A 24,994-nucleotide genomic window follows, 5' to 3' on the forward strand; every position below is an offset into this window, starting at 1 on the left:
TCTACCAAAGGATGAAATAAAAATAGCTTTATGAGAGGAGGAATTGCCTCATTCATCTCAACTGTGAAGACTAACAATAATTCAGATACTAATGCCAACTGATCTACCAATGGCACATGACCTTCTTTTTGTAAGAACTGCTTTACCTGCTGTGGTAGGATCTGTAGAAGGTAGTATAGCACAGAACATTTCAAAGACATTGACACATTCATGGTCATTTGTATTTCTTACTGTTTTTCATTACAGCTGTCAATCTACAAGTGTCATAGTGTTAGACTGGAAGAAGAAACCAAAGCAAAGAAAAATCAAGAAGAAATAAGGGACTTATAGATCTTTAGGTACCACTCTCAGAAAGGGAAATTGGAAAGAACAACAAAATTACAGTAGCGAGGAATTCCATGACCCTCCCCTCAGATTTGCGTTTTTTACCTGAAAGCCATGAAGCCAAAGTGTTCAATAACACCTTCTATTTCCTTTAAACATGTATCACTTCTTCCCAAAGATTTAATTTTACAGCACTAAACCCAAATGCTTATGATGTTTGGCCATTTCCATTCTGAAGTTGAGCACCAAAGTCAATGGCAGAAAACAAGTTTATTAGATAGTTTCTGTCAGTGCTATGCCAATATTTGAAATTATTTCTTTAGGATTCCAATCTCTTTTTCATTTTACTTACTTTTAGGAGGAAGAAAGAATGAAAACTCTAAAACCTCAGAGAAAAGCACCATGAGAACCTCTACATTATTTTCACAAACAAAATAGTAATTGTTTACGAAGCTGAACCAAAACTAAACAGTTGATTACTAGATAAACACCGTTCACTAAAATCAACTCTTCAGCTCCACCACCCATGACATGATAATTAATTAAAGGAGGCAACAGTAAGTCTACAGTATTACAAAGTCTCCACAACGTGTTTCCTTTCTTCAGTTCTTCATGCTTATAATTCTGCACCAGTCAAAATCAGTGACAATGATGTAATACTAGAGTTTGTTGTCATGAACTGGACCTGCAGGCATTGGAAGGCAACCCAGAGCAGAGAGAAGATAAAAGAGCTCAACACACATGACTAAACATTGGAGTTGAATACTCATTCAGCATGAATATTCTCAAAAAATAAAAACTTCCATGTGCTGTATCAGTATTTTGGCACCACACCCCTGTCCTGGTCTATTCCTTGGCAAATCTGCACGCTCTTGCAGGAACAGTTGGCAGAACTCAGTGCTTGTTACAGGCTACAAAATGTTGAAAAGTGCAGCACAACTGCATAATACTCATAGGCAAAAACAAACAAACAAACAAACAAACAAAAACCAACCTAACAGCTCCCAATTTCCATCATTTACCATATCCCAGAATCATAGAATCATAGAATCACTTAGGTTGGAAAAGACCTTTAAGATCATCGAGTCCAGCCACAACCTAACCATACTACCCTATCTCTAACAGTCCTTCGCCAAATCACGTCCCTGAGCACCACATCCAAATGGATTTAAACACATCCAGAAATGGTGACTCAACCACTTCCCTGGGGAGCCTATTCCAGTGCTTAACAACCCTTTCTGTAAATAAGTTTTTCCTGATATTCAACCTAAACTTACTCTGGTGCAACTTAAGGCCATTTCCCCTTGTCCTGTCACCTGTCACAAGTGAGAAGAGACCAATCCCGCTCTCACTGCAATCACCTTTCAGATACTGGAAGAGAGCAATAAGGTCTCCTCTGAGCCTCCTTCTCTCCAGACTAAACAGCCCCAGTTCCTTCAGTCTCTCCTCACAGGCCATATTCTCCCAGCCCTTCACAAGCCTTGTTGCCCTTCTTTGAACCTGCTCCAGCTCCTCAATGTCCTTTCTGTACTGAGGTGCCCAAAACTGAACACAGAAGTCGAGGTGAAGCCTCACCAGTGCCGAGTACAGGTGCAGGATGACTTCCCTATTCCTGCTCATCACACCATTTCTGATTCAAGCCAGGATGCCATTGGCCTTCTTGGCCACTTGGGCACACTGCTGGCTCATATTCAGCCAACTGTCCATCAGTACACCAAGGTCTCTTTCCAGCCACTCCTCCCCAAGCCTGTAGGGTTGCTTAGGGTTGTTGTGACTAAAATGCAGGACCCGACACTTGGCCCTATTGAAACTCATACGGTTTGTCTCAGCCCATTGATCCAGTCTATCCAGGTCCCTCTGCAGTGCCTTTCTCCCCTCCGGCAGATCAACACTCCCTCCCAACTTGGTGTCATCTGCAAACTTACTGAGAGTGCGCTGAATCCCCTTGTCATTAATAAAGATGTTAAATAGAAACGGCCCCAGTACTGAGCCCTAGGGGACACTGCTGAAACAGGCTGAAAACTATTGAAAACCAGGGTGAAAGGATACCCTTTATTTGACCCCTTAGATTGCTAACAGTTCCTAGCAGAGACTGCATTTTGCTGTGTGCATGTTTAGTGGCTTCTGAGAGCCTGCTCTGTTTAGTTGCAGACCTGCAGTCAGAGGCATCCCAAAGGGGCTGGTACTGGGTCAGGTCTTGATCAACATCTTCATCAATGACCTGAATGAAGGAAGAAAGTGTACCCTCAGCAAGTTTCATGATGATACAAAGCTGAGAGGAGTGGCTGACACTGCAGAAGGCTGTGCTGTCATTCAGCAAGACCTGAAAAGGCTGGTAAGTTAGGAAGAGGGGAACCTGATGAAGTTCGACAAGTGCAGAATCCTACACGGGGTGAGGAATAACCACATGCATCAGCACAGGTTAGAGGCTAATCAGCTGGAGAGAAGCTCTGCAAAGCAGAACAACAGGTTGGCCATGAGAGGGGATCCTATCAATACTTAGCTAAATTACTTTGAAAGGAATGTCTCCTATTTATTGCCATGGAAATGAAAACAGATTTAAAGATCGCTGTAACAGTGTTAGATACCACAAATTCTCAACTACAAAACAGTAATTTTCAACATAGTCAACACCATCAGCTATGCATTTTTGCAAGCAATAAACAAGAGCCGCGCTTTTCAAAATCTGCACCAGTGGTGGTGACCCACTGTCACTGTCACCACTGCTAAAAGGCACCATCCACTGCCTCACTGTGTTCACACCAACTGTTTGGTCTCCATTAGCATTCAGCAAGTGTCAATGAGTGTCAATGGAGTTTTTTTTCCAAACAGAGGAATTCAGTCCCATGCCTTTGCTCCATATGGACTTCCATGTCAGCCATTATTCCGTCATGCTATCCCTCTGCTGCCATCTGCCACACAGCAATGACATGTAATGGAATATCAGTGGGATGTTTCAACTTCTACTGCCACCCCACCAATTTATGCCTGATTTCATGGGCCAACACCATGAAATAGGAGGCATTATTTTTGGAGCAGCCCTTGTAAATATCTGAAGGGCAAGAATTAAGAGGATGGGGCCAGGCTTTTCTCAGTGATACCTAGCGACAGGTCAAGAAGCAACAAGTACAAACTAGAACATAGGAAATTCCATATGAAAATGAGGGAAAACATCTTGGGTAGAGATGACAGAGCCCTGCCACAGGCTGCCCAGAGAGGTGGGAGAAGTATCCTTCTCTAGGGATATTCAAAACCCACCCTGCTTTAGTCTGTGATCTACTGTAGGGAACCTGCCTTAGCAGGGGGATGGACTGGGGGACCTCCGGAAGTTCCTTCCAACCCCTATGGCTCTATGATTTCCTTACAACACTAAGCCAAGGCACTATTAACAGCACATCAAACTGATCGTTTCCCTTCTTGGTTGCGTCTTTCCACTCAAAACTAACAGTGTTATTGATGCTTCAGAACTAGTAAGTCATACCAGGCAAAGCAGTCACAGTGCTGCAGAGCAGTTCCAAGGCAGCCACACAAAGCATCAGACAGCACTGCAATGGTTACACACGTTCAGAAATGCCAGAGGCAGGTGATTAGAAAGGAAGCTGAGTATGGCAGCCATCAGAGACACAGTGGCAGCAAAACTGACATGCACTGGCCCTATTCAATTGCTGCTACTCAGCTCATGTTTGGTCCCTGTGATAGTGACTCTAGAATGAACTTCCCAAACGTAAGCCAACAGCCCTGCCAACAAATGACACTGATGCTTTTCATCACAGTCAGGGTTTACTTCCATCTGAGAATGTCACAGAGTGTGGCAGGTCCTTGAGCAGCAAAGGGGGAGCTCCTCCTTTTAGATCACAGACAGGTACCGCCAAACAGTTACTTTTTGGGGAAAGAAAATGTTTCTATTTCCTGACTTATTTAGGGCAACTCAGATTAGGAAGAGTAAATTTGCTAACTGCAGCCTGAAACTAAAAAGGCCTTTAGCCTAGGTTGGGACTAAACAGTCCATGCAGTTTGCTCTAACAGGAGTGCCAGGAATACAACAGAAGCATGTGGGTAATGTGTGGGAAAAGGGGAGTTCAAGTCCCCAAAATCTCATCTGGTTATTGCTGCTAGTCTGTGTTAAGTCACTGTCCATTATATTATCTTGTAACGGGCAATAAGCCTTCCTCAGGGGGAGAGAGGAAGCCAGGGAGATGCCCAATGGGTCAATTGCTGAAAAAATGGAAGGCGGTAGGAGAGGATCAATGCACCAAAAGTCAACTGTTGAAACAGTGTAATCACAGCTGGTCATTCTGTTTTAGAAGAATTAACGTTGTTTTGAAGATGAAAGAGAAAATAGGATGAAATGCTTCATGCTGATTAGTTTTATTTGACACATCATATAGCAATGCAAAAAGAACATGGACTTATACCAAAAAAATCACATGGTGGTGATCTTAGAAAAGGATAATTAGAAACCCCATAGGCACTGCTGCTCATCCTGCAGCATCAGTAAACCATGCATCAGAGATCAGCAAGAGGAATGGTGGGTCCCACAGTCAGGGCCAGACAGGAGCAATGTGGGGCCAGAAGAGAAGTACAGAACAATGAAGTTAGTTCAAGTTCAGGGCAGAGGAGACCATGCATGGATGAGATCGATTTTGAAATACATTTGAGTTTGGGAAGTAATGAAGTGAGCAAGAGAGACAGAGAGAGATGATTTAAGTGCAATGGGTGCTTTTGAGACACAGGCTAGGATCCAGCAGCTGTGACAGATTTGTGATCCCAGAAAGCTTTGGAAGTAGCACACAGAGAGGACCAAGACATGGTAGCTAAGGTGGTGGAAACTAATAGCAGATCCAGACTGGAATGATTTGCAAGTCTGCTCACATATGAAGAAAGAACTGTAGTTTTAGCAAAGGAACAAGCAGAAAGAATCCACATTCATGGAGCACAACAGGGAACAGTGGACAATCTTTTTTTTCAGCCTCCTAAGTGGGACCTGGATAATCCTGGCACTACTTAAGTATCAGACTTATTCTGATTTCATTCAGGATAAGGCATGCCATCCCTAAAGCAAAAAAAATTTGTCTAAATCGTACCAGGTGGTGCAGAACAGGAACGAGACTGCACTTAGCAGAGGACCAATGCTTTACATACATGCAAGAAGAGCACTGCAGAAGAGATTGCCCACTAAATTAGCAGAGATTTAAAAGTTTGGGAGGAGTATCAAAACAGGCAGCCGATGCAGCAGGGAGGTTTTGGAGGAGTGCCGAGTCAGGCAGAGAAAATACTGATGAAGACTGAAGGGGGCTGGGGGTGGATTCAAAGCTATCCTCAACAGAGTATGAAGAAAAAAAGAAGTGAAATTTCTTGCACATACGGGACAAACTTACACTGTTATTAATACTTGTTAAGCAATTAGACAGCCCTAGCTGTTGGTATCACAGGGAAGACGGAGGACACGCCATTCTTTAATGATTAACATTTAGGCATCAGTTTTTTGTATATGCCTGAGTGCCCTGTGCCACTTTTAGGTAGAACTATACTCAAATTCAAGTACATGCCACCAAGAATAAGGCTGTGGAAACCCAGGTCTTTACGTTAAAGGAATCATCTCCTGAATGTGAAATATTTGAAGAGCTAGAGAATGTGATAATGTCATCTGTATGGATGGCTGCAGGAACCCCAGGAAGATCAAGGTGGGCCATTAATTGTACACCAGAAGCCAAACAGCAGATCAGTAAGAAAAAAATACATGTATTTAAACTGCTTGTGCATGAAAGGCTGCATACTGCCCCAGGGGTCCCGACACAGAGATTAGAACCTTGGAGAAAAAAAACGTGTGCTTTTCAAAGCAGCTCAACAACATCAGCAAACCATAGCTATCACAACTTAGAGCAGGGGCAGCCACTGTACTCTTGATGCAGGAAGCTAGGAAGCTGACTCTGGGAGAAAAGATAATTGCATTTGTGCCATACATGGTGACAGTGGTTGTCCCCCAGCAGAATGCTCAAATACCAAAGTGCATTGCTGGAAGGAGAGGACATCGCACTAAAAGTGACCACCCTGCACTATTCTTAACAGCAAGTGCAGATGAAGGAGACCTGGAGCATGGCTGTCTCCAAACTATTGAACAACTGTATTCCATATGAGCTGACCTGTGTGATACTTCTGTATAGGAGATGGACTAGGAGCTGTTTCTTGATGGCAACAGCTTTGTGAAGAAGGTTATGCTTTAGGGACCCAGGATAAAATGAAAGAGGCCAAAGCTTTGCCTTTCAATACATTAGCACAAAAGCTGAAATGACTGCCTCACTGACAGATGAACAGATCAAAAAATCAGCAGAATATGGATAATAATCAATCAACACACTGGGGAATAGAAGCAATGTTCAAAAGTATCAGACACCATATTTTAAGCATACAAGCGGCAGGAATCATAAAGACTGTTGTTAGAAGATCTGAACTCTGTTTGAAAAACAATCCTGATGACCTAAGTGACCTCCACTCAGAACAACCAAGAGAGGAAACTGCCAGATTACTGGCAGGTAGATTTGTACCATGGGAGGGACAAGGTATGTCCAGAGATGCAACTCCTGGAAAGGAATAGCAAAATTGCATCGGTTAGATGAAACAGCATACATGGGAAACCAGACTAGCTGTTATATCTAACTGAGAATGTGGGGAGCCATCTAATTAATATGATTAAATGGCTGGTTTCAGAAGGAATTGGACAGTGTCGGCAATGCAAAAATAAGGCCTAGAAAACAATAGTATATAACTGAAAAGGAACATTAGCAACATACAGTTAGGAAGGAGTGGTGTATTGAATTGGGTATTGGATCAAAATATAATAGGATGAATTGGAATTGTGAACAAAAATTAGGAAATGGTAGTCATATAATTATCATCACAGATGTTCTAACATTAACAGAGCAGTGTAAAACAAACGCCTCAAAGGCACGTAGCAAAGAGGTCCTTTCACCAGAATGTTCACTTTGGGTAACCTCAGTTAGATTCTGGACTACACATCTACATGAGTGTTCAGTCACCAACAAGAAACCTTGGAATTCTAGATCCTTTGCTCAACGAGGAAACAACATCATTATTAATGGGGGACCTATAATAAGCTATGAGCAGGGTTAAGAGGGAGATTGAAGGTCATCATCCTCAGCTGCAGAATTTGGATAGAGACTTCAAAGTCTGTAGTTAGAACAAGAGGTGTGTGGATTTTTAAAGTTGGACAAAGAGCACTACTGTGTTTCTATTCCTAATATTGTACAAGATTTGGAAGAACAAATGAATAAAATGAGAAAAGTTGCAGAAGACAGCCAAATCATTAGGCAGATTACAAAACTGTCTAAATAAAGTCCTCCAAGGGATAGGAAGATGGTCACTAAGAGGATGTCTTGCTTCATTATTAGAAGGACTGATATTTCTTGTCCTTCTAATCGGATGTGAGAATAATGGGATGTAAGAGAACAGTAGAAAAGAATGTGTATGAAATTAAGTTGAAGTTTGTCAATGTAGCTTAAGAATTTATTGAGCACAATGGATTTGGTTGTTTTATTGTTTGTTTGCGTCTATGCGATTTTGTAATGTATCATTAAGACAGGTACCGTTTTAAAGGAACAGTGACCTTCTGAACTTTAATTTTAGATTTTTGTAACAACTACATAAGTGAGACTACCAAAGTATGTAACTTTGTAAGTCTCAAAGGGGCAAATTGTTGTGGACCACTGTGACCATTTTAGATGACAGGAAATAGATGGCTTGCAATAGGTTCCTGCCTACATAGCAAGACCACCCTCCAAGGCCACTCTGAAGATAAGAACCAGTTACAAGAAGCCCTTGGTCCTGCAGTCAGCAAAGCAGCCACAAAAGGAACTTTCCATCCCTAATAAAGTATAAAGACCAGAGAGTTCAACTAAAGGACACACACAGAGACAGAGAAGGAGAGACAGATGACTACTAAGGGGCTCAGGACCGCCACCAAGGAGCCAGAATGCTATGTTAATGATTTTAGGGGTAGTATCGAATAAGTTTGTACCATCCAGGAAAACAGTCACAGATGTAATACAAATAATGTACATAAGCTGAAGATCTGTTGTGCCAGGTACACACGGTTAGGTGGAATGACTTTCACATGCATCCATTTCCCATGCATCCAGCACCAAAATAAAAGAATGCCTGCCTCTAAAGACCACACTGGTCTTAAGTAGCTACCTTTTAGACTGAAGTTTTTGTCCAATAAGAAGTGTGCATGCTGTAACAAAGCTCATTTGACTACACACATTAACTACTATGCATATCCCAAAACTAGACTGGAAGGACAAACAAAAAAAAAGCTTTATTCTGTCTCTCTATCACCAGTACAAATGCATAGAACACTGTTACGGAGCAGCACAAGCCCAAGTAGTTTTTTCCACATGTGAATACTGAAACAAGGAGGAAGGTGATAAGATCAGGATAAGAAGGAAAAGCCCTGTATTTCAGGAAAGGAGAGTCAGGTTTCGCATTAGGAAAAGAAACAAAGCAGTAAGATCATAGAATGGACTGGGTTGAAAAGGACCACAAAGATCATCTAATTTCAACCCCTCTGCTACGTGCAGGGTTGTCAACCATCAGACCAGGCTGCTCAGAGCCACATCCAGCCTGGCCTTAAGAACTGGAATAAACAGCCTAAAAAAGTTGTGATCATCTATTACTGCTTTAAATTCAACTAATCCCGGCTCCAACAAGCAGGAGTGGGCCAGATGACCAGGTCAGGACCATCCCAGCACTGTTTTCTATTACCCTACTCTTTAAGAAGTTCTCAGCAGTGTATTTTTCTAATTACACTCCGTTTACACCAGATTCCCTTTGCCTTACTCACAGTTTCTAGCACAAACACCCAGGGCAAGCTTTCCTGGACTCCAGCTCCTTTGGCACTAAGTTGCTGTATCTTTTGTGAGAATTTGGCCCTTAAGATCTGTTAGGAGTAGAGCTTTAATTTCACAGCAGGAATCTTGCTTATTTTTCCTCTATATTTACTGAGAATAAAGGGAAGACCATGCAAATGCCCCTCTGCTTAGACCTTAACAAAGTGGAAGAAAACATGTAAATGTGAACGGGAGGCCTTTTCAAAAGTAAAATGACTTTGCCAGGATCCCTTTGCACTATGTGCATGAATGATTTGTGACAAAACAAAAAACTGCTAGCCCAGCACATCACCCATGTCAGAGACTAGAGCAATTCAAAACCCTTGGTAGTTCAAGCACTTTCTGGAACTTGAAAGGCTTTCTTAGGCACCACTTAGTTTCTTTATGGCTTTTACATGACTTTGATGTGCACCTAAGACTGAGGAATCTTAATCTGAACGTTTTCTATGGAATATACTGTGTTGTATACAAATCACAAAATCTTGTCACCCTGATTAGCATGAGTCAAAAAGTTGGAAAAGCTTTGTGCCTGAAGCTAAAAATTCTGAGTTGTTATTTTTATACCTAAATAAGACCCCTACATTTCCAGGCACTGAGCTACTTTCAAAAGGTTTGTCTAGTAATTGCACTGCAGTAATATTCCTAACTACTGACAAAGTACGGAGTGTGAGGTGGTAGCTAAGTTATAAAAACGTCACCTTCTCCCATTCTCATCCACTCCTCAAATAAGAGATTTAAAGCTTCTTAAAGTAAAGGCATCTATGGAAACAAACAATTCTTCACATGTTACAAGATCTCTCCTCTGAGTGCAAACATGACTGTGTAAACAGAAGCTTCATCCTCCAACGCACTACGCACACTTAACCCCCAGTAGCATTAATGGGAATTATGCATGCATAACAAGCAGAGAACAGTCCCCTCTGAATAGGACCCTTGTTGGAACAATGAAGGCATTTAACCATTAACATCTCAGGATCTGCAGAAATAATCCAACCTAACTAGCCACCAAACAAAGCTACCACAACCTATCTGACATGATTCAGAAAGTGGCTCTCTGAAATTTCTCTCATTTGTTTTTAAAGGACTTGACAGTGGTCTGCACCATAGAATCTCTTTGCTGGGGTGAAACTTTCAAAGAATAATGGTCCTCCACAGTGTCTCTACACATTCTGTGCGATGGAGAGCTCTGGAGAAAGACCGTGACCTCGGGAATCAAGCAAAGTAATTAGAAAACCAAAAATCCATATATATGTATACATATATATGCTTTATATGCTTACATACTATATATGTAGATATATATATATATATCCATATATATATACACACACACTTCAAATGCTTACGTACACTGACCTTTGGTGTTAATGGAAACCCAGTAAGAACACTGCAGGGAAGAATATGACACAGAATAACTAAGCGATACAGATCAAAAGGAGAAAGGCTGATTAAAGAGAACTTCTAGGGGGAAAATAGCTGTCTTCTACAGCTCTGAAGTTCTTACACAATTGCCTGGCTGCATTTGGGTTTTATTCTCACATTTTAGCTATCAAAATGCAAGACAGAACCTGAGGATGTTATCTGGCTTAATGAGGATTTTGATCCTGAGAATTCTGAGTCATTACATGATGCATTAAACAGTATCATCCGTAGATTTAAAGTTTCTCCATCAAGTGCTTTCTATATTCCTTTGAACTAGTATCTTGAAAAATCACAAGTAAAAAACGTATTTGTTAACATTGCATGTGTGAGTCCACTAAGAATGTAATTAACAACCATCCTTCAAAACTGTTGGACTAGGAATAGCAAAATAGATGAATTTATACTCATAATAGCATATGCATAGTGCTAATCCATAAGAGAAAGTTGTCACTACTCCTCTATAAGTTGTTCGCTAAATACTGCGAAGGCACTTGGTGCTGGACAGACTTACAGCCCCAAGGCAGTCCAGGATACACACGTACTCCAAAATTCATCTTTCAGATTGCTAGGGCCAAAGGCTTTAGCATGTCTGTGCAGCACCTTGTATAAAAGAGGTTACCTTCAATCCATAGTGAGTCTTGGAGTGCTACCCTATTACAGAAGTGCAGAAACCTTTCACTTCAGAAATAAACCACACAGAAGCAGCTAAATATCTGCTGAACCACAGAGCAGTTAATTAAATTATACCACATTTCTAAGCCATGCAGCTTTCCTTGCCATCAGATACCACTACACTACATGACTCCACGTGGACTTGGCAAAAATCTTCCCAACAACATGAGATTAATTTTACCCTAAACTATTGATAGAAATCCTGTCCTTATTGCTCTTCCACAATGCGGCTGTAAGGTCCAGAATTGTTAAAGCAGTTCAAGCAGGCATCTAATTCTGGGTATTAATATTGCTACAAAAAACATTTAACTCTTGAAATGGACAAAAGAGACCCATAACAAAGCATTCTGGACACGTTACCTTTCTAACAAACAGAGCAGAGACATGCATCTTTAAGATGATAATTAATTAAATCTTCGGCTAGGAACTTCATTTCATCCACTCACATTGCTTAGAGATTATCTTAATGTGAATGGATCAAGAATTTGTAAATATCTCCTCATAGGTATCAACATGCTCCTACCATATTAAGCAGTGATACCTGATTACATTGACAGAGGTTGACAGCAGGTATAAATTCTGTGTCACAGGCTTGGCTGCTGTTTGGGAATTTATTCTGTTCCCTCAAAATTTGTGTTTTCCCCTACAAGCAGATGCAGTGCTCTAAACTATAATTGATGAGTATCTATCTGAGGTATTATTAAACATGAGCCTCTTCATCATGTTATTTTATGCTTTCATGGGAGAAAGATTCAATTACAAAGACTCTATAATGCTTGGAACTATAGCTCATTTTATATAGCCTAAAAGCAAAATCATTTTTAGAGAGAAATCCTTTTTATTCCAGGATGCATTTCACACACAGTCTTGCTTGACACAGATGCTCAGGTTCATGCTCATTTTCATGATTAATCTTTATAAAAGCTTTTACTCATTTTGATGTATTTATTCTATTGATGTACATAGCGATTCTTATCATGCCAACTTGGCTTCCACTTATCACATTAATGCCTTCTCATTAGTACCACCCCTCGGTTCAGTAGAACTGAGGTGTGGGGAGGATATTTTTCGGTTACCTTCTGATTAGACTTAAAGATAGCAGAACTTCAGGGGCAGATAAGGTGCTACAGAGGCAGCTCTTGGGAGTCACTAATATTTTAAGGACAGGTCATTTGTTCCTAAGTTTCTACTCAATTTTGCATTGCAGTTCAGAATAACCAGATCAGACGTGACCATAAAAAAATTAAATGACTACAACCTTTTGCACAGAGATGCATAGAAAAAGAACAGACCACTTGAATCATAGGAATGCTTGGCTCCTTCCCTTGACTCTCTTTGATGACAAGGGGGAAAAGTCGATTCTCTGCTGACTTCTGGATTCCTTCTCAAGATGTTTACAGCAAAGGTTGATCCAAATAACTAAGCCAGTCTTCCGTGCTCACTTAGACCAAATGGTCATGCAAATCACAGGGGACACTTTCTGAGGATCACAGACATGAGTTCTAGATATTTCCATCAAGCACTAGAGGTTTCCGCCTGGCGGTGGAACAGTGATTCACTCTATGAGGCACTAAGTAAGTTTAAACAGATTTTTTTGCATACAGATTGCTCCCATGAGGGCATTACAGAGTGGGAAACTGGAAAAAAGAAACAGAGAAGGAAAGATATTAGCACTGGCATAACTCTTGCTACATTCATCACCAGCCTCAGGTTAACACTCCTGGTGACGACCTGAGCCTGAAAAAGGCCATAAAATCCTGAGGCATCCTTACTCCAAAGGAGCTGCAGGCTGCAAAAGCATAACTTTTTTTCTGCTCACAATAGCTGTCACCATAAGCACTGTTTACAGCCTGTGACTGCTCAGAGACTCAGGAAAGACTGCTTCCTCCCTGGGACTTGATGTGGAAGAAAAGAGGGAAAGATGGATGATTTTCACGTTCAACTTCCAATCAAGAAGATTGAAATCAGAAATCAAGAAAAACTACAGCATTTTTCCTATCATAAAGAATTATGGGGAAATCAGCCTGAAGAAATGAAAGCACCTCACTGACACTTTGTCCAGCTGCAGTCCTGCTGCTCCCTTTGCTGGCAGCCTTTCAGCCCCCTAAGAATAACATTATCATGACACAGCTAACAGCATGGGGAAACTGAGGCACAGCTGGCCTCATCTTAAGCTATTCAGAGAGTAACAAAGCCGGTAGAGGTGTACCATGTAAGGAAATCTCCCACTGTGACAAGGCACAAGTAATGTCAAGGACATTTCACAAGGTGGTTACAACTAGCAGCTACAACATGATAGTTGTATTTTCTAAAAGACAATTAAACCTCATGTAAACAAGATTATTTCTTTGCTTGTTCTAAAAAATCTCAACCATTCTACTCTTTTTAAGCATTAATGTGTATCCAACAATTCTTTCTCCCAGGGATACTCTTCATCCATGCTACTGAATGCAGTATGTGCACAGACACATAGGTGAAAGGAACCTGAGCATAAATTGCTATTCCCACCAAAGACTTTTAGTTGCTCTTTCTGATGTGGCAAAAACTTTCCAGAGCCAATAAGGAAGTGCCTTTCATATCTGGTAAGCACAAGGCTTATGAGTGACTTTGACAGAACATTGATGTGAACAAAATGTGTTTCAACACTGCACCATTACCAGAGGAATTACAGTGTTCTCATTGAGATTATAAAGAGCTGAGTGACAAGAGGAAAAAAAAAAAAAAAAAAAAAAAGACAGGAAAAATAAAGTGTGATACAACCTCCTCCATTTTAAAATGTTTAGATTAATAGATATTTTTGGATATATTCAAAAATGGATCTAGCTCATGCACATGACAGAAGCTTTGCCACAGACTGAGAGACAGTCTCTCTCATGCATCACAACCAAGGAGCTTCTGGTAGGAATCTAGGACACTTTTGTAAAGACACAAAGTGAAACAGATTTCATGTATAAATTGGTAATGCATGTCCAGCTCTGCAATGGGACATTCAGTGTGTATATGTATTCATATATATACACATTGTAAGGAACTGCTGATGTAAAGGTGCTGCTGATTTAAAGGTGCTGGATGACAGTAGAAAACAAAGAAGCACTTTGCAGGACAAAATCTGCCCTTCAGAATTGAGTCCCAGAGCCAACACTCTTTGTTAAGCAGAAGAGCAGCATGAGAAGCAAACTGTCCTTTCAGCAGTCCTCAACAAGATTATCATTCTGGAGTAAAGATGTCCTAGAACTCTGTTATGAGTGACAGACATCCTTCTTGCTTACCAGATGTCATCCCAATTTTCTCTCTACAACTTACATATTTCAATACAGTTTTATTCATTTACCAGCCAAGAAGCAAAAGAGACAGAATAGGGCCTGCATGAAGAGGGAGGATTTTCTTGTGGTTACATGACCAGCAGAAGAAACAAGGGCTACTTCTGTGTTGACTCAGCTACAATTCACTGCCTGATTGCAGACAAGTCTAAGAACCCGGTTGGGTTCATCCAGTTTCCTACAGTCAGCCACCCTTGTGTTCAGTGCCAGGAAAAAACCCATAAATAAACAGAACCGTAACCACAGCCAGTGCCTACGTGCAGCTACACTGTAATACAACCCAGGGTTCACAGGGTATTTCTCACTACAGCCCCATGTCTGGAAGGAATACCATGCATTGCGGTAAGCATCAGCTTTGAGTTATCTAGACTCTCTGGAACCACAGGCTTAGTTCCTTGGCAGGATTAATGCAGCTCTTCATCCTTAGAGTCAACATGTAATTCTCACTCATCAAAATGTTCACCTAGGAACTCCCACAAAAACATCCCAGCTTGCTCAGCCTATAACAATCAAAGTACAAAACCAGGAGCTTATTACCTCAACTTCCAGTCTTGGGGAAGACACAAAAAATCCTTCCTCTCAAACCCAGCCAGAGCAGCAGTACCTCTACCTGATCAATCTGTTTGCTACTTGCAGCAAATCACCCTTGAAACACTCAGTGTTTGTTCAAGAAAAGCATCACAAGAAATACATTACAGGCTCCACTAGCAAAAAACGAAGTTCTTCTGACAGACAAGGAGATCTGCTGATACCTGTTGTTAAGACTTCCCCTCCACTTCATGTCAAAGCACTATTCTTTCCTAGTCCTGCACTCGTTAACAGAATAGATTTCACTAGAACAGAAAAATCTCACATCTTTTAGTGAAACTAAGGAAGAGAATTTAAGAGGAGCCTCTTGAGCATCATTAAGAGCTCTCCTCAGGAGGTGACAGCTTTCAGGGAGGCCACTGCCATGTTCACATCACACTTTAAGAACAGAACAAATTTTCCACAGGATTTTTCCACAGGAATCCTCCTTGTTCCCCATGCAAATACATTTTGTGGAGGAGATCAGCAATCTGCCTACAGAGCTGTTTTCTAGTCATCAGGCCAGCACAGAGTTCACAGGCCCCAAGCTCAAGAAGTGCATTTATCTTTACTTAAGCTTAAAACAGTGAGATAATAAGTGAAGCGATACAGCAATTATAACACAGAACAAGGCAATGCACCTAACCATCACTATGTGAGGATAGCAATAGTGATTAAGAAAGATACAGTTACAAGGTATACCAGTTGCCCCACTGCTTTATCATCATGCAACGGGGAGGTCCTGTGCAGTGCATCCACTCCCAGGTAAGGTCTCCTCTACAAGTGCATCCAGCTTTTATACTGTTGAATAAACAAGTTTATGTGACAATGAGGCAGAAACATCTGCTTTCATTCTGCCATTGGATTCTACCTCAAGCCAGGACTCAAGGAGGAACTAAAGAAGTTTGTGTATTCATAGGCCTTGACACCATGCTTCAAAACAAGGAAAGGTTAATACATTCTCATAGTGCTTTATCCCAGCTACAACTCTTGCTAATGAGATGTTTCATCCATGATGCACTTTTTTTTTAATGATCATATATATTTTGCTAATGACTGGATACTGATTCTGGGTTGTGAGATTCATCTGGAGGTCAGCTTCAGTTCAAGGCCTGCCGTTCAGACCTCAGTATTTCAAGACCTTGTGCAACGAGGGCAGGCCCCACGAAGCTGGCACCCAGGATCCACTGGTAGGTGACTTCAGCTCTGCATCTGCACTAACGCCAGAGAGTGCAGGCTATAAACTCTTCAGTATCTAGAGTTACTTTTACTAAATGTGAAACAAGCACCACCTGTAGGAGATAGAAACTATGCACCAGCCAGCCTCAGCCTGCTGACTCCTTGTCCAGCTTGGAAAACCTCCCTCCTCAACCAAGCTGCTGATTTTCCTGAAGATTACAAGAATTTAATAATCTGTAAGACTAACTTCTGCCAGATCCACTGTACTAGTTAGCCAATAAATACTGGCATAAAATTAACCAAGGGCTTTCAACACTATTGTGACTGAAAATATCTGGTAAACAGATAACATGACTGCAGAAATTCTGTTTTGTTTTGTTTTTTTTTTTTTTTGAGAAACCCAACATGCAGATGGATGAGAACAGAGGAGCACCCCAATGCGTGTGCTGGTCATGAGTTTTTAGAATGGCCCTCAGTACACTACTGTGTGCCTGGTGGGACAGAATAAGGTATATTCGCTGATAACAGCTGCCAGATGGAAACACCGGAAAACGCTTTAGTACCGAATTAATTAAGAGGGCGTAACTCAGGAGGCATTGCTGCCTGGCAAGAGGCATCAATAACACACTGGAGCTTTGCTGGAGCTAAATACACCTTACAAACAGGGAAGATCAACACACACTGCATTTCCTTAGCTCTGTTCTGCTCCAAAAATCGTCTTCCTCTTTGTGAAAGCTAAAATTTACAAGGATATTGCTCTCCCTCACTTTCTCTCCTGCCATTTATCTTCTGAGAGCTTGTTATTCGACAAGAAAATTCAGTATGACACAAGGAATGCAATGAAGCCATCTCTGAGGCATCTTTCCTCCAGAGCAGAGCATGGTTTTCCCCACACTTCATTCCCATTACTAGAGTTTGATTACAGTCTTTTATATATTCTATAAAACCTTTTAGAACTTCTTCCAGGAAGAGCTCAGGAAAGAGTGCAACATAGTAGATGAGAAGCTTTGTTTTACCTCTTTTCTTTTTCTTTTTTTCTTTTTCTTTTCTTTTTTTTTTTTTTTTAACCAGCTTTCACACGTAGCTCTCCAAAAGCAATCTGATTTCTCCATCAGCACAAGAGAACAGTAGCAAGATTCAAGCCTCAGAATGCCATTCCTGCTCATATCCTCTTGCCACAAACCAAGGTCTCCTTAGTCATAGACAACTTTCCAGCTGCACGCAATCTGCACTGCTTTATGCAAAGAGAAGGTGAAGATCACCAGCACTGCGCAATTGCTTATGGCCACAGGAGCTGCCTTTGCTCAGACCAACAGTCTATCAAACCTACCCCTAAAACGGAAACCAATGCAGAAAACACATCCAAAACTAATTTCAATGAAGAATTCTTTTCATCAGCCTCTGCAAGCTTGAAGTGCTCTAAAAAGATCTGAAAAGAAACAAAGTTAACAACTCATACTGACAGGTATCCCGGCAAACGCACACGGGCAGCGTGCTAGCCAGAGGCAGTTACAGACTGTTCTGTAAGAGACTGGCAGCCTTTTCTTTTGTGTTCCAGTCTTGCAAATATTTTTCTTAAAACATGAGGAAAGCAGGAAAATGACTTCATTATCCAGATAGATCTATGGTCTTTCATAAGATTTACATCATCTGACTCAGTGAAGCACATCGCTCCCTTACAATGAATTCAAGAGAGAACTTACAAAACAAACCTTTTACTATGTACAACTTTTCTACTATATATAAAAAAAAGAACATCGCACTACTCATCAATTTTCACGATCACTAAGCGCTGTGGACTTGCTGCTCAACAGAGCAAAACCGAGTTCTGCTGATTACACCCCTCCAAAGCGTTACTCCCGCCTTTCTCACTGACTTTCTGAATTTACAAGCAAGAAAACTCCCAAATTCAGAAATTACGATACATTCCCCAGGACCTCTACACCTGGCCAGAAAACAAGTACTCCTTAATAACTCAGCTACAAATTTGCCTTCTAAGAGATAATTCCTGTAAGGATTCTACGTGAAGAACTCAGCAAAAGGATCGCAGTAGCCCTAAAGAAGCGGAGGGGGGCCAATGGGGAAGGGAAAGAAAAAGTCCGGTGCTTCCAGTGACGGTCAGCAAGAAATACCTGCAGGCTGCAAACACCCAGACGTTTCGCAGCTCTCTCGCTCTCTCTCTCTGCCTCCCCGGGAATTGTATAGAAACGCGTACCGAGCGGTGCACCGAGCCCCGCCAGCCCCGGGCTGCCTCCCTCGGGCCAAAGGCGGCAGCGCTCCGAAGCGGGACCCGAATGCGACCCCGGGAAGATGCGCGCCGCCCGCAGCCTCCGAACGGCGGCCCCAGGGTGCGGGCGGTACTGACCGGCCGTGGGCACGTCGGGGACCAGCTTGAGGGGCCCGATCTGCCGCAGCTGGAACGCCGTCCGAACTTCGTGGCAGCTGGGAGCCCTGCCCGCCGTCAACCTCGCCGCAGCCGCCAGCAGCCACAGCCACAGCAGCCCGCGGCTCCTACCGGCGGCCATCTCGCACCCAGCGGCCGGGCCGGGCCGCAGCGCTGCGGGGCACGGGCCGTCTGAGGGCGGGGGGGATGGTGGGGGTGGCCGCGAGTCCCCCGGCCCAGGCCGCCTCCCGCCCGGCGCCGCCGCCCCGCCCTGGCGCCCGCCCTGCTGCTCCGCGAGCGCGGCCGGTCTCGGCAGCTCCGGCGCTGAAGTTTTCGCAGAGCGCTCTGCGGCCTCCGAGCTCCGCGCCTGGCAGCGGGTGCCGGCAGAGCCGCGTGGCTACAGCGGCCCGTCCCTACGGGAAACACTCCCTCGTGGGATGCAGGCGGCAGTCCGGGGGAGGAGGTGAGCGGGTCCCAGCGCGAGGAAGGACGTGCCGTGTCGCTCCCGGAATCCCGGCTGAATGACTCGGAGGGCACGAGAGAATCCTCACGAGGCGAGCAGCAGCTCCAGGCCCCGTACCGCGGGACACGGAGAAAACCTTGCCCCAGCAAACATATGTCCCCGCGTACTGACTGCACGCACAAACTGTTGGCTTGTATTAAAAAAAATGCACAGCTGTTAGATCCTACTTTGGGGGCACATGGAACGCGCTGGCTATTCCAAGTGGCCCTGAACTCTGAAATCAGTCCAGAAAACCCATCAACAGCAATCAAGAAGTATCCTAGAGGCACACTCCTATCCATACGTTTCATGTATAAAACTTAGCAACTAAGCTCTGAGTCGTTTTCCTGTTCTCTAACTTGAAAGAAAGGAAGGAAGGAAGGAAGGAAGGAAGGAAGGAAGGAAGGAAGGAAGGAAAAAAAAAAGTACAGTCCTTTCAGGACGTAGTCTGGTTGCTGAGCTGCTGCTGGGACTCAGACTGCTGCTGTACCCGCGGCGCAGCACAACCTGCAGGAGCACAGACCACGGGAGATGGCCGGCCGCCGGCAGCAGCTCGAGAGACCCACAGTCCCCCACCTCGGCCCGGGGCTCTCCTCAGTGCCCTCTGCTGCCTCCTGGGCTGAGACTCCCACGAGAACCGGGGTGCTGTCAGAACACTTCTGCATCCCATTGTCCACCCTGGCATCCTTAACCATTGAGTGCTCTTAGTGCCCTTCAGCATGCAGTGTTCTCAGCAGCTATTTTCCACCTCACAGAAACAACCATTTCCAGAGACACAAATCCCAAGGCATTTCTCACAAAGAGAATCTTTCAGGCACGCAAGCATGGTATGAGCTCCTGTTATTGTTATCTTATTTCTTGAAGGATCCTTGTGACCCTTAACATGCTTCTAATGTGTTCCTGGAGCAACAGGACAGTCCACCTCAGCTAATTTAACCATTACACTTTCCCATAAGAAGTACTGAGAAGCTGTTTCTCACTGTTGTCAATAGTTGTCTGAGTTGTATTTTAATAGCTAGAAATGCAAATCTTTTAAGCACTTTGCTGGTTCTATCTTTGTTCGTACCAAGTTCATAGCAAGAGATTAATTATTTTAATCTCTTTAATTCTTTTTTTTTTTTTTTTTTTTTTTTTTTTTAAAACAAAACCCAGTTTGATTTAGAACATTTGAACTTGTAAACCACAGGCTGCCCAGAGAGCCGTGGTGCCCCATCCGTGGAGATACGCAAGGCCAGGTTGGATGGACCCTGGGCGGCCACACATGCATTTCGTTTAACCTTGTGCCCCATCCTAAAGATGTTATGCAGACAACACTCCCATTGACTTCAGCAGGAGTTCTGACAGAAAAGAAACAGCGGGATGATGGATTTGGCAAGTAATTCACCTGATGAAAACAGCACTATTTGGCATATATACATTATTCTCTGAATAGCATCTAACCAGTCCTGTGCAAAGGACTGAGGCGTTTAATTCAGTGGAAGTTTTCCCACTGTTTTCAGAGAGTGGCAAGTTCATATCACAAATGGCTAATCCTTTTCATAGGTGGGTCCTTATTTTGTCACCTCATCTTTATATGGTGGATGCTCTTCTCCTCACCCATCTGTTTTTGGGCTACTTTAAGTCTTTTTGCTTATGTATATTTTCTCAACTGGGTCTCACATGTTACCTCCTATTCCCCTTCTCTCCTCAAAATACTGCTGTGAGGCCTGAATTATACATATAACAAACACAACAGCAAATTTAGTGTCAGGGAACTGGATTGTCTATATATATAATAGTAGCTACTGCGGTACCTAAGGAAACATGTATGTTCCTAGTGGTTTTGTAGTAACTATACTGAAAGGCATAAATCAGAGATAGCCTGGTGCATTTCTCAGGGCGGAGCCTGACCCTCCCCTCCCCGCCCCCCCCCCAGCTCCCCCTTTGGAAAAAACATATAAATCCCTGCACATTTTTTTTTTTTAATTCAGGATATACATTTCTGTAAAATGACTAGAAACAACAGAAGAGGTACTTATCCAATTGTACATGACATTATTATACTTCATCAATTGGCTTGGAACTGTGACAGTTTACCTTGACAACTTATTACTTATTAAGGACAATATCGGTGTATGGGAACTGCTGAGTCACGGCCTGAACCTCTGATTAATCAGCTGAGGTGAGCCTTGAGTCAGCCAGAGGAGCACAGGTGAAGGCAATTCACCTGTGCTGCCGGAAGGGGTGGAGCCTGGCTCCACCCCTCCTGGACCTATTTAAGAGCTGGCTACCAGAGGGGAAGGATCTCTTCTGGAGATCCCCTCTTTTGGTATCTTCTGGTGAGCTCAACCCAAGGGTAAGCTCTTCCACTTATTCTCTTTTGTGATCATTGTCTGTTTGCCTTACTCTCTTGATTATATTGTAATTATAACATCTTGGTTATACAAAATTATAACATCTTGGTTATACATCGGTACTTCTTACAAAGAATTGCAATATAAATCTGCCCAAGCAGTCTGCTTGCTCTTAATCCTACTAAAGTGACCGCAATACTCAGTATGAGCCATGGATGTATAAGAAAAGCTGGGATCAAGTCTGGAATCAGGCTTTGTATGTCTGTTGCCTCAGCTCTTCTCTTGTTAAAAATAGCTGGAGTTTTGCCAGTGATTTAAATGGAAGCTGGACTAAGCTAGTTTAAAATAAGCTCATCTCCAACGCTGGACTTGCCACCAGTGAGACTTGATGGGCACAGTCTTCTCTTGCCAGTTCAGCTGCCAGACAAGAAACCTTACTGTATGAATTTCTTAGCCATTCCAAGAAAACATGTAATCCAGTCTTTAAACCCTTATTTTATCTATAGAAGCCCAGTTTTCCAAGGCACATGTTTTAGTGAAGTGCCCAAGGAACTCATCTGATTTCCTGGAAGCCTAAGTAAGGAACCTGGTTAACTCAATGAAGCAAGCCCAAACCAGAAACCAATTTTCATTAAAAGAAAAAAAAAAAAAAAAAAAAAAAAAAAAAAAAAACAACCACCTTAATCTGCCTCAAAAGAAAAGAAATATAAATGCATGAAATATTCACAATCATACCAAGACTAAAATCACTGATAGAAAATAGTTTGTCAATTTGAAAATTTTCTCATCCTATGAGGTTATGAACTAAGTAGAAAAATTACCAGCACAAATTTACCATTCTGCTTTTTATTTAGAGAATCCATTCTTCTTCTCACTCACTGCAAGAACTGAGAACAACGCAAGTATGCTGCCATATCATAAATTGTTTCCTGTGCAGTATGTACACCACATGGAAAAGTATGTGCAGACCCCTTTGATGGTAAGAATGCAGTACTCCTGCACTGCCTCATTATTTCATGGGTATTTTCTTTACCAGACAGACCTATTCAAAGATGTAGTTCAAAAATGCCTGCTGTACTTGCCTGAAATGCACAGCTGTTAACTATAGCATAACATTTATTAAATTTAAAAAAAAAAAAAAAAGTATTGAAACAAGCTAAAATGCAATCTGTGAAAGAAGTAGAACCTTCGCAAAGATCAGCAGGCCAGGACAGCTAATAGTTAGAATAAAGCTGAATGTTTCACTCCAAACTGAATAAGGCTTGGCAGCAGGCACCAACACAGGCAGTGCTGAAGAGGCTTCCACATTTTCATCCTCTTCTATTGCTTCCTTTTAAGAATGTAAGGATGACTATTTTGGTTCAGATCAAAAATCATTTTGGCTGTTGAATTGTGTCTGGCAGGATCAGAGCTACTGTGCTTTTAAGGAGATCGCACTGCGTATGCTCTAGATGATGGTTTCAAATCACACCAAGGCCACAGAGAGTGCTGTGTATTTTCTATGATGCCAGCTGAGATCACTATTCTAATACCCAGGAAACCTGGATTTTTTTAGTTATTTTTTCTTAATTGTAAAAATCCTGCCCAGAGAAATAGGTGTCTTAAAATTTCTCTGCCAATGTAAAGGATGAAAAGGCACATAAGATTTCTCTTACTCAAATAGAGATCTGACACCTAGCACAATGCTTCTCCAGCAGAATACCCTGGGACACACAGAAAAGGCTTTGCTGAAGTCTAGGTAGACTATGCCAACAGCATTTCCCTTATCCTCTAAGCTGATCACCTGATCATAGAAGGAGATAAGGTTGGTCAAACAGAACCTGCCTTTCATGAACCCATGCTGGCAGGGCCTGACCCCTGGTTGTCTTGCATATGCCAGATGATCTGCTCCATAACCTTCCCGGGCACCAAGGCCAGACTGATAGGCCTGGTTCCCCTGATCATCCTTATGACCTTTCTTGTAGATAGGAGTCACATGGGCAAGCCTCCAAAACTCCGGGACCTGTCTAGTTGGCCAGGGACTTGGAAAGACGGTGGAAAGTGGCTTGGCTATGACCTCTGCCAGCTCCCTCAGCACCTTTGGGTGGATCCCATCTGGATCCTCCCTGAGTTGACCATCCTTTCTTTCACAGGAGGTAGACACTCTTTTTCTCCCAGAGTCTCAGTCAGAGTTCCCTGTTCATCCACACTGGTCTCCTTCACCATGGCTCGTCTTGTGGCACAGCCCCTTCAGGACTGAATCCCAAGGGATTTTCCCTACTTGTGACCTGAAGAGTTCAAAGTCAGCCCTCTGGAAATCCAAGGCAGAAGCTTTGCTGATCGCCCTCCTGACTTCAACAAGGATTGAGAACACTGCCATTTTGTGGTCATGCTGTCCAAGATAGCTCCTCACCTCCACACCTCCCACCAGTCCTTCTCAATTTGTGTACAGCAGGTCTAATGGGTCACTTCTCCTAGTAGGCTCACACACCAGCTTTCACAGGCTCCATGAACCTCCCAGGCTCTTTCCTCTGAGTTGTATTATATTTCTAGCATCTATCAGAGAAGTTGAAGTACCCCATGAGAACCAGGGCTGGTGATTGCACAGTTTCTGCCAGCCACTCACAGAACCCTTCATCAATTTCTTCACCCTGATTAGGTTGTCTGTAACAGATCCTCCCCAGGATGTCAGCCCTCTTGGCCTTCCCCCTGATTCCTACCACAGGAACTAAATTTTATCACTGCCATCCCTGAGCTCAATGACATCAAAACACTCTCTAGAATAAAGAGCCTCACCACTATCCCTCCTTCGTTGCCTATCCCTTCTGAAGAGCTTATAGCCATTCATTGCAGCACTCCAGTCATGGGAGTTGTAAGGAATAGCAACAAAGTCATACTTTACCTGCTGCTTGGTGGTTTCCAGCTCTTCCTGTTTGTTGCCCATGCTGTATTGATGTGGATACATTTCAGCTGAGCTACTTTCCTCACAACCCCCAGCAGCAACCATCTCCATACCCACTTCCCCTTTCGTAGTTAGTTTAAAGCTCTCTCAACAAGTCTTGCCAGCTCCTGGGCTAGGATCTATTTTCCCCTTTGAGACAGATGGGACCTATTTAAAGCCATCAGGTCAGGCACTCAGTAAACCACCCCACGGTCAAAAAAGCAAAATTCCTGTGGTGGCACCAGCCTCTCAGCCTTGAAATTATTAGATGTATTTCCCTGTTCTTTACCTGTTCACACTCATGCACGTGGTATCCCTGCAACCCTCCGCCAGTAGCCACAGGCTCAGAGGCACCCTCTGCAGCCAGAAACCTGGTCAGCTATATTTCTGGACAGGCACTCAGTCAGTGTCACCTTTTTTTTTTTTTTTTTTTTTTTTTTTTTTTTTTTTTTTTTTTTAAAAAAAA

The 24,994-nt window shown here is 42.8% G+C and overlaps 1 protein-coding gene across 3 annotated transcripts in view; it reads right to left on the reverse strand.

Annotated features, from left to right (window-relative positions):
- Nucleotides 1-18,915, reverse strand: part of LOC122161356 (glypican-5-like) — a 363,065-nt gene extending 344,150 nt beyond the window's left edge. For all 3 annotated transcript variants that reach the window (XM_042820739.1, XM_042820740.1, XM_042820741.1), the window contains exon 1: nucleotides 18,756-18,915. In XM_042820739.1, coding sequence (XP_042676673.1) covers nucleotides 18,756-18,915 — 160 coding nt within the window. The remainder of the gene's footprint in view (nucleotides 1-18,755) is intronic.
- Nucleotides 18,916-24,994: the final 6,079 nt, after the last annotated feature.

This window comes from Centrocercus urophasianus, unplaced genomic scaffold (genome assembly GCF_019232065.1).
Source record: "Centrocercus urophasianus isolate 14NV4802_14NV808 unplaced genomic scaffold, USGS_Curo_1.0 seq_19, whole genome shotgun sequence".
NCBI lineage: Eukaryota > Metazoa > Chordata > Aves > Galliformes > Phasianidae > Centrocercus > Centrocercus urophasianus.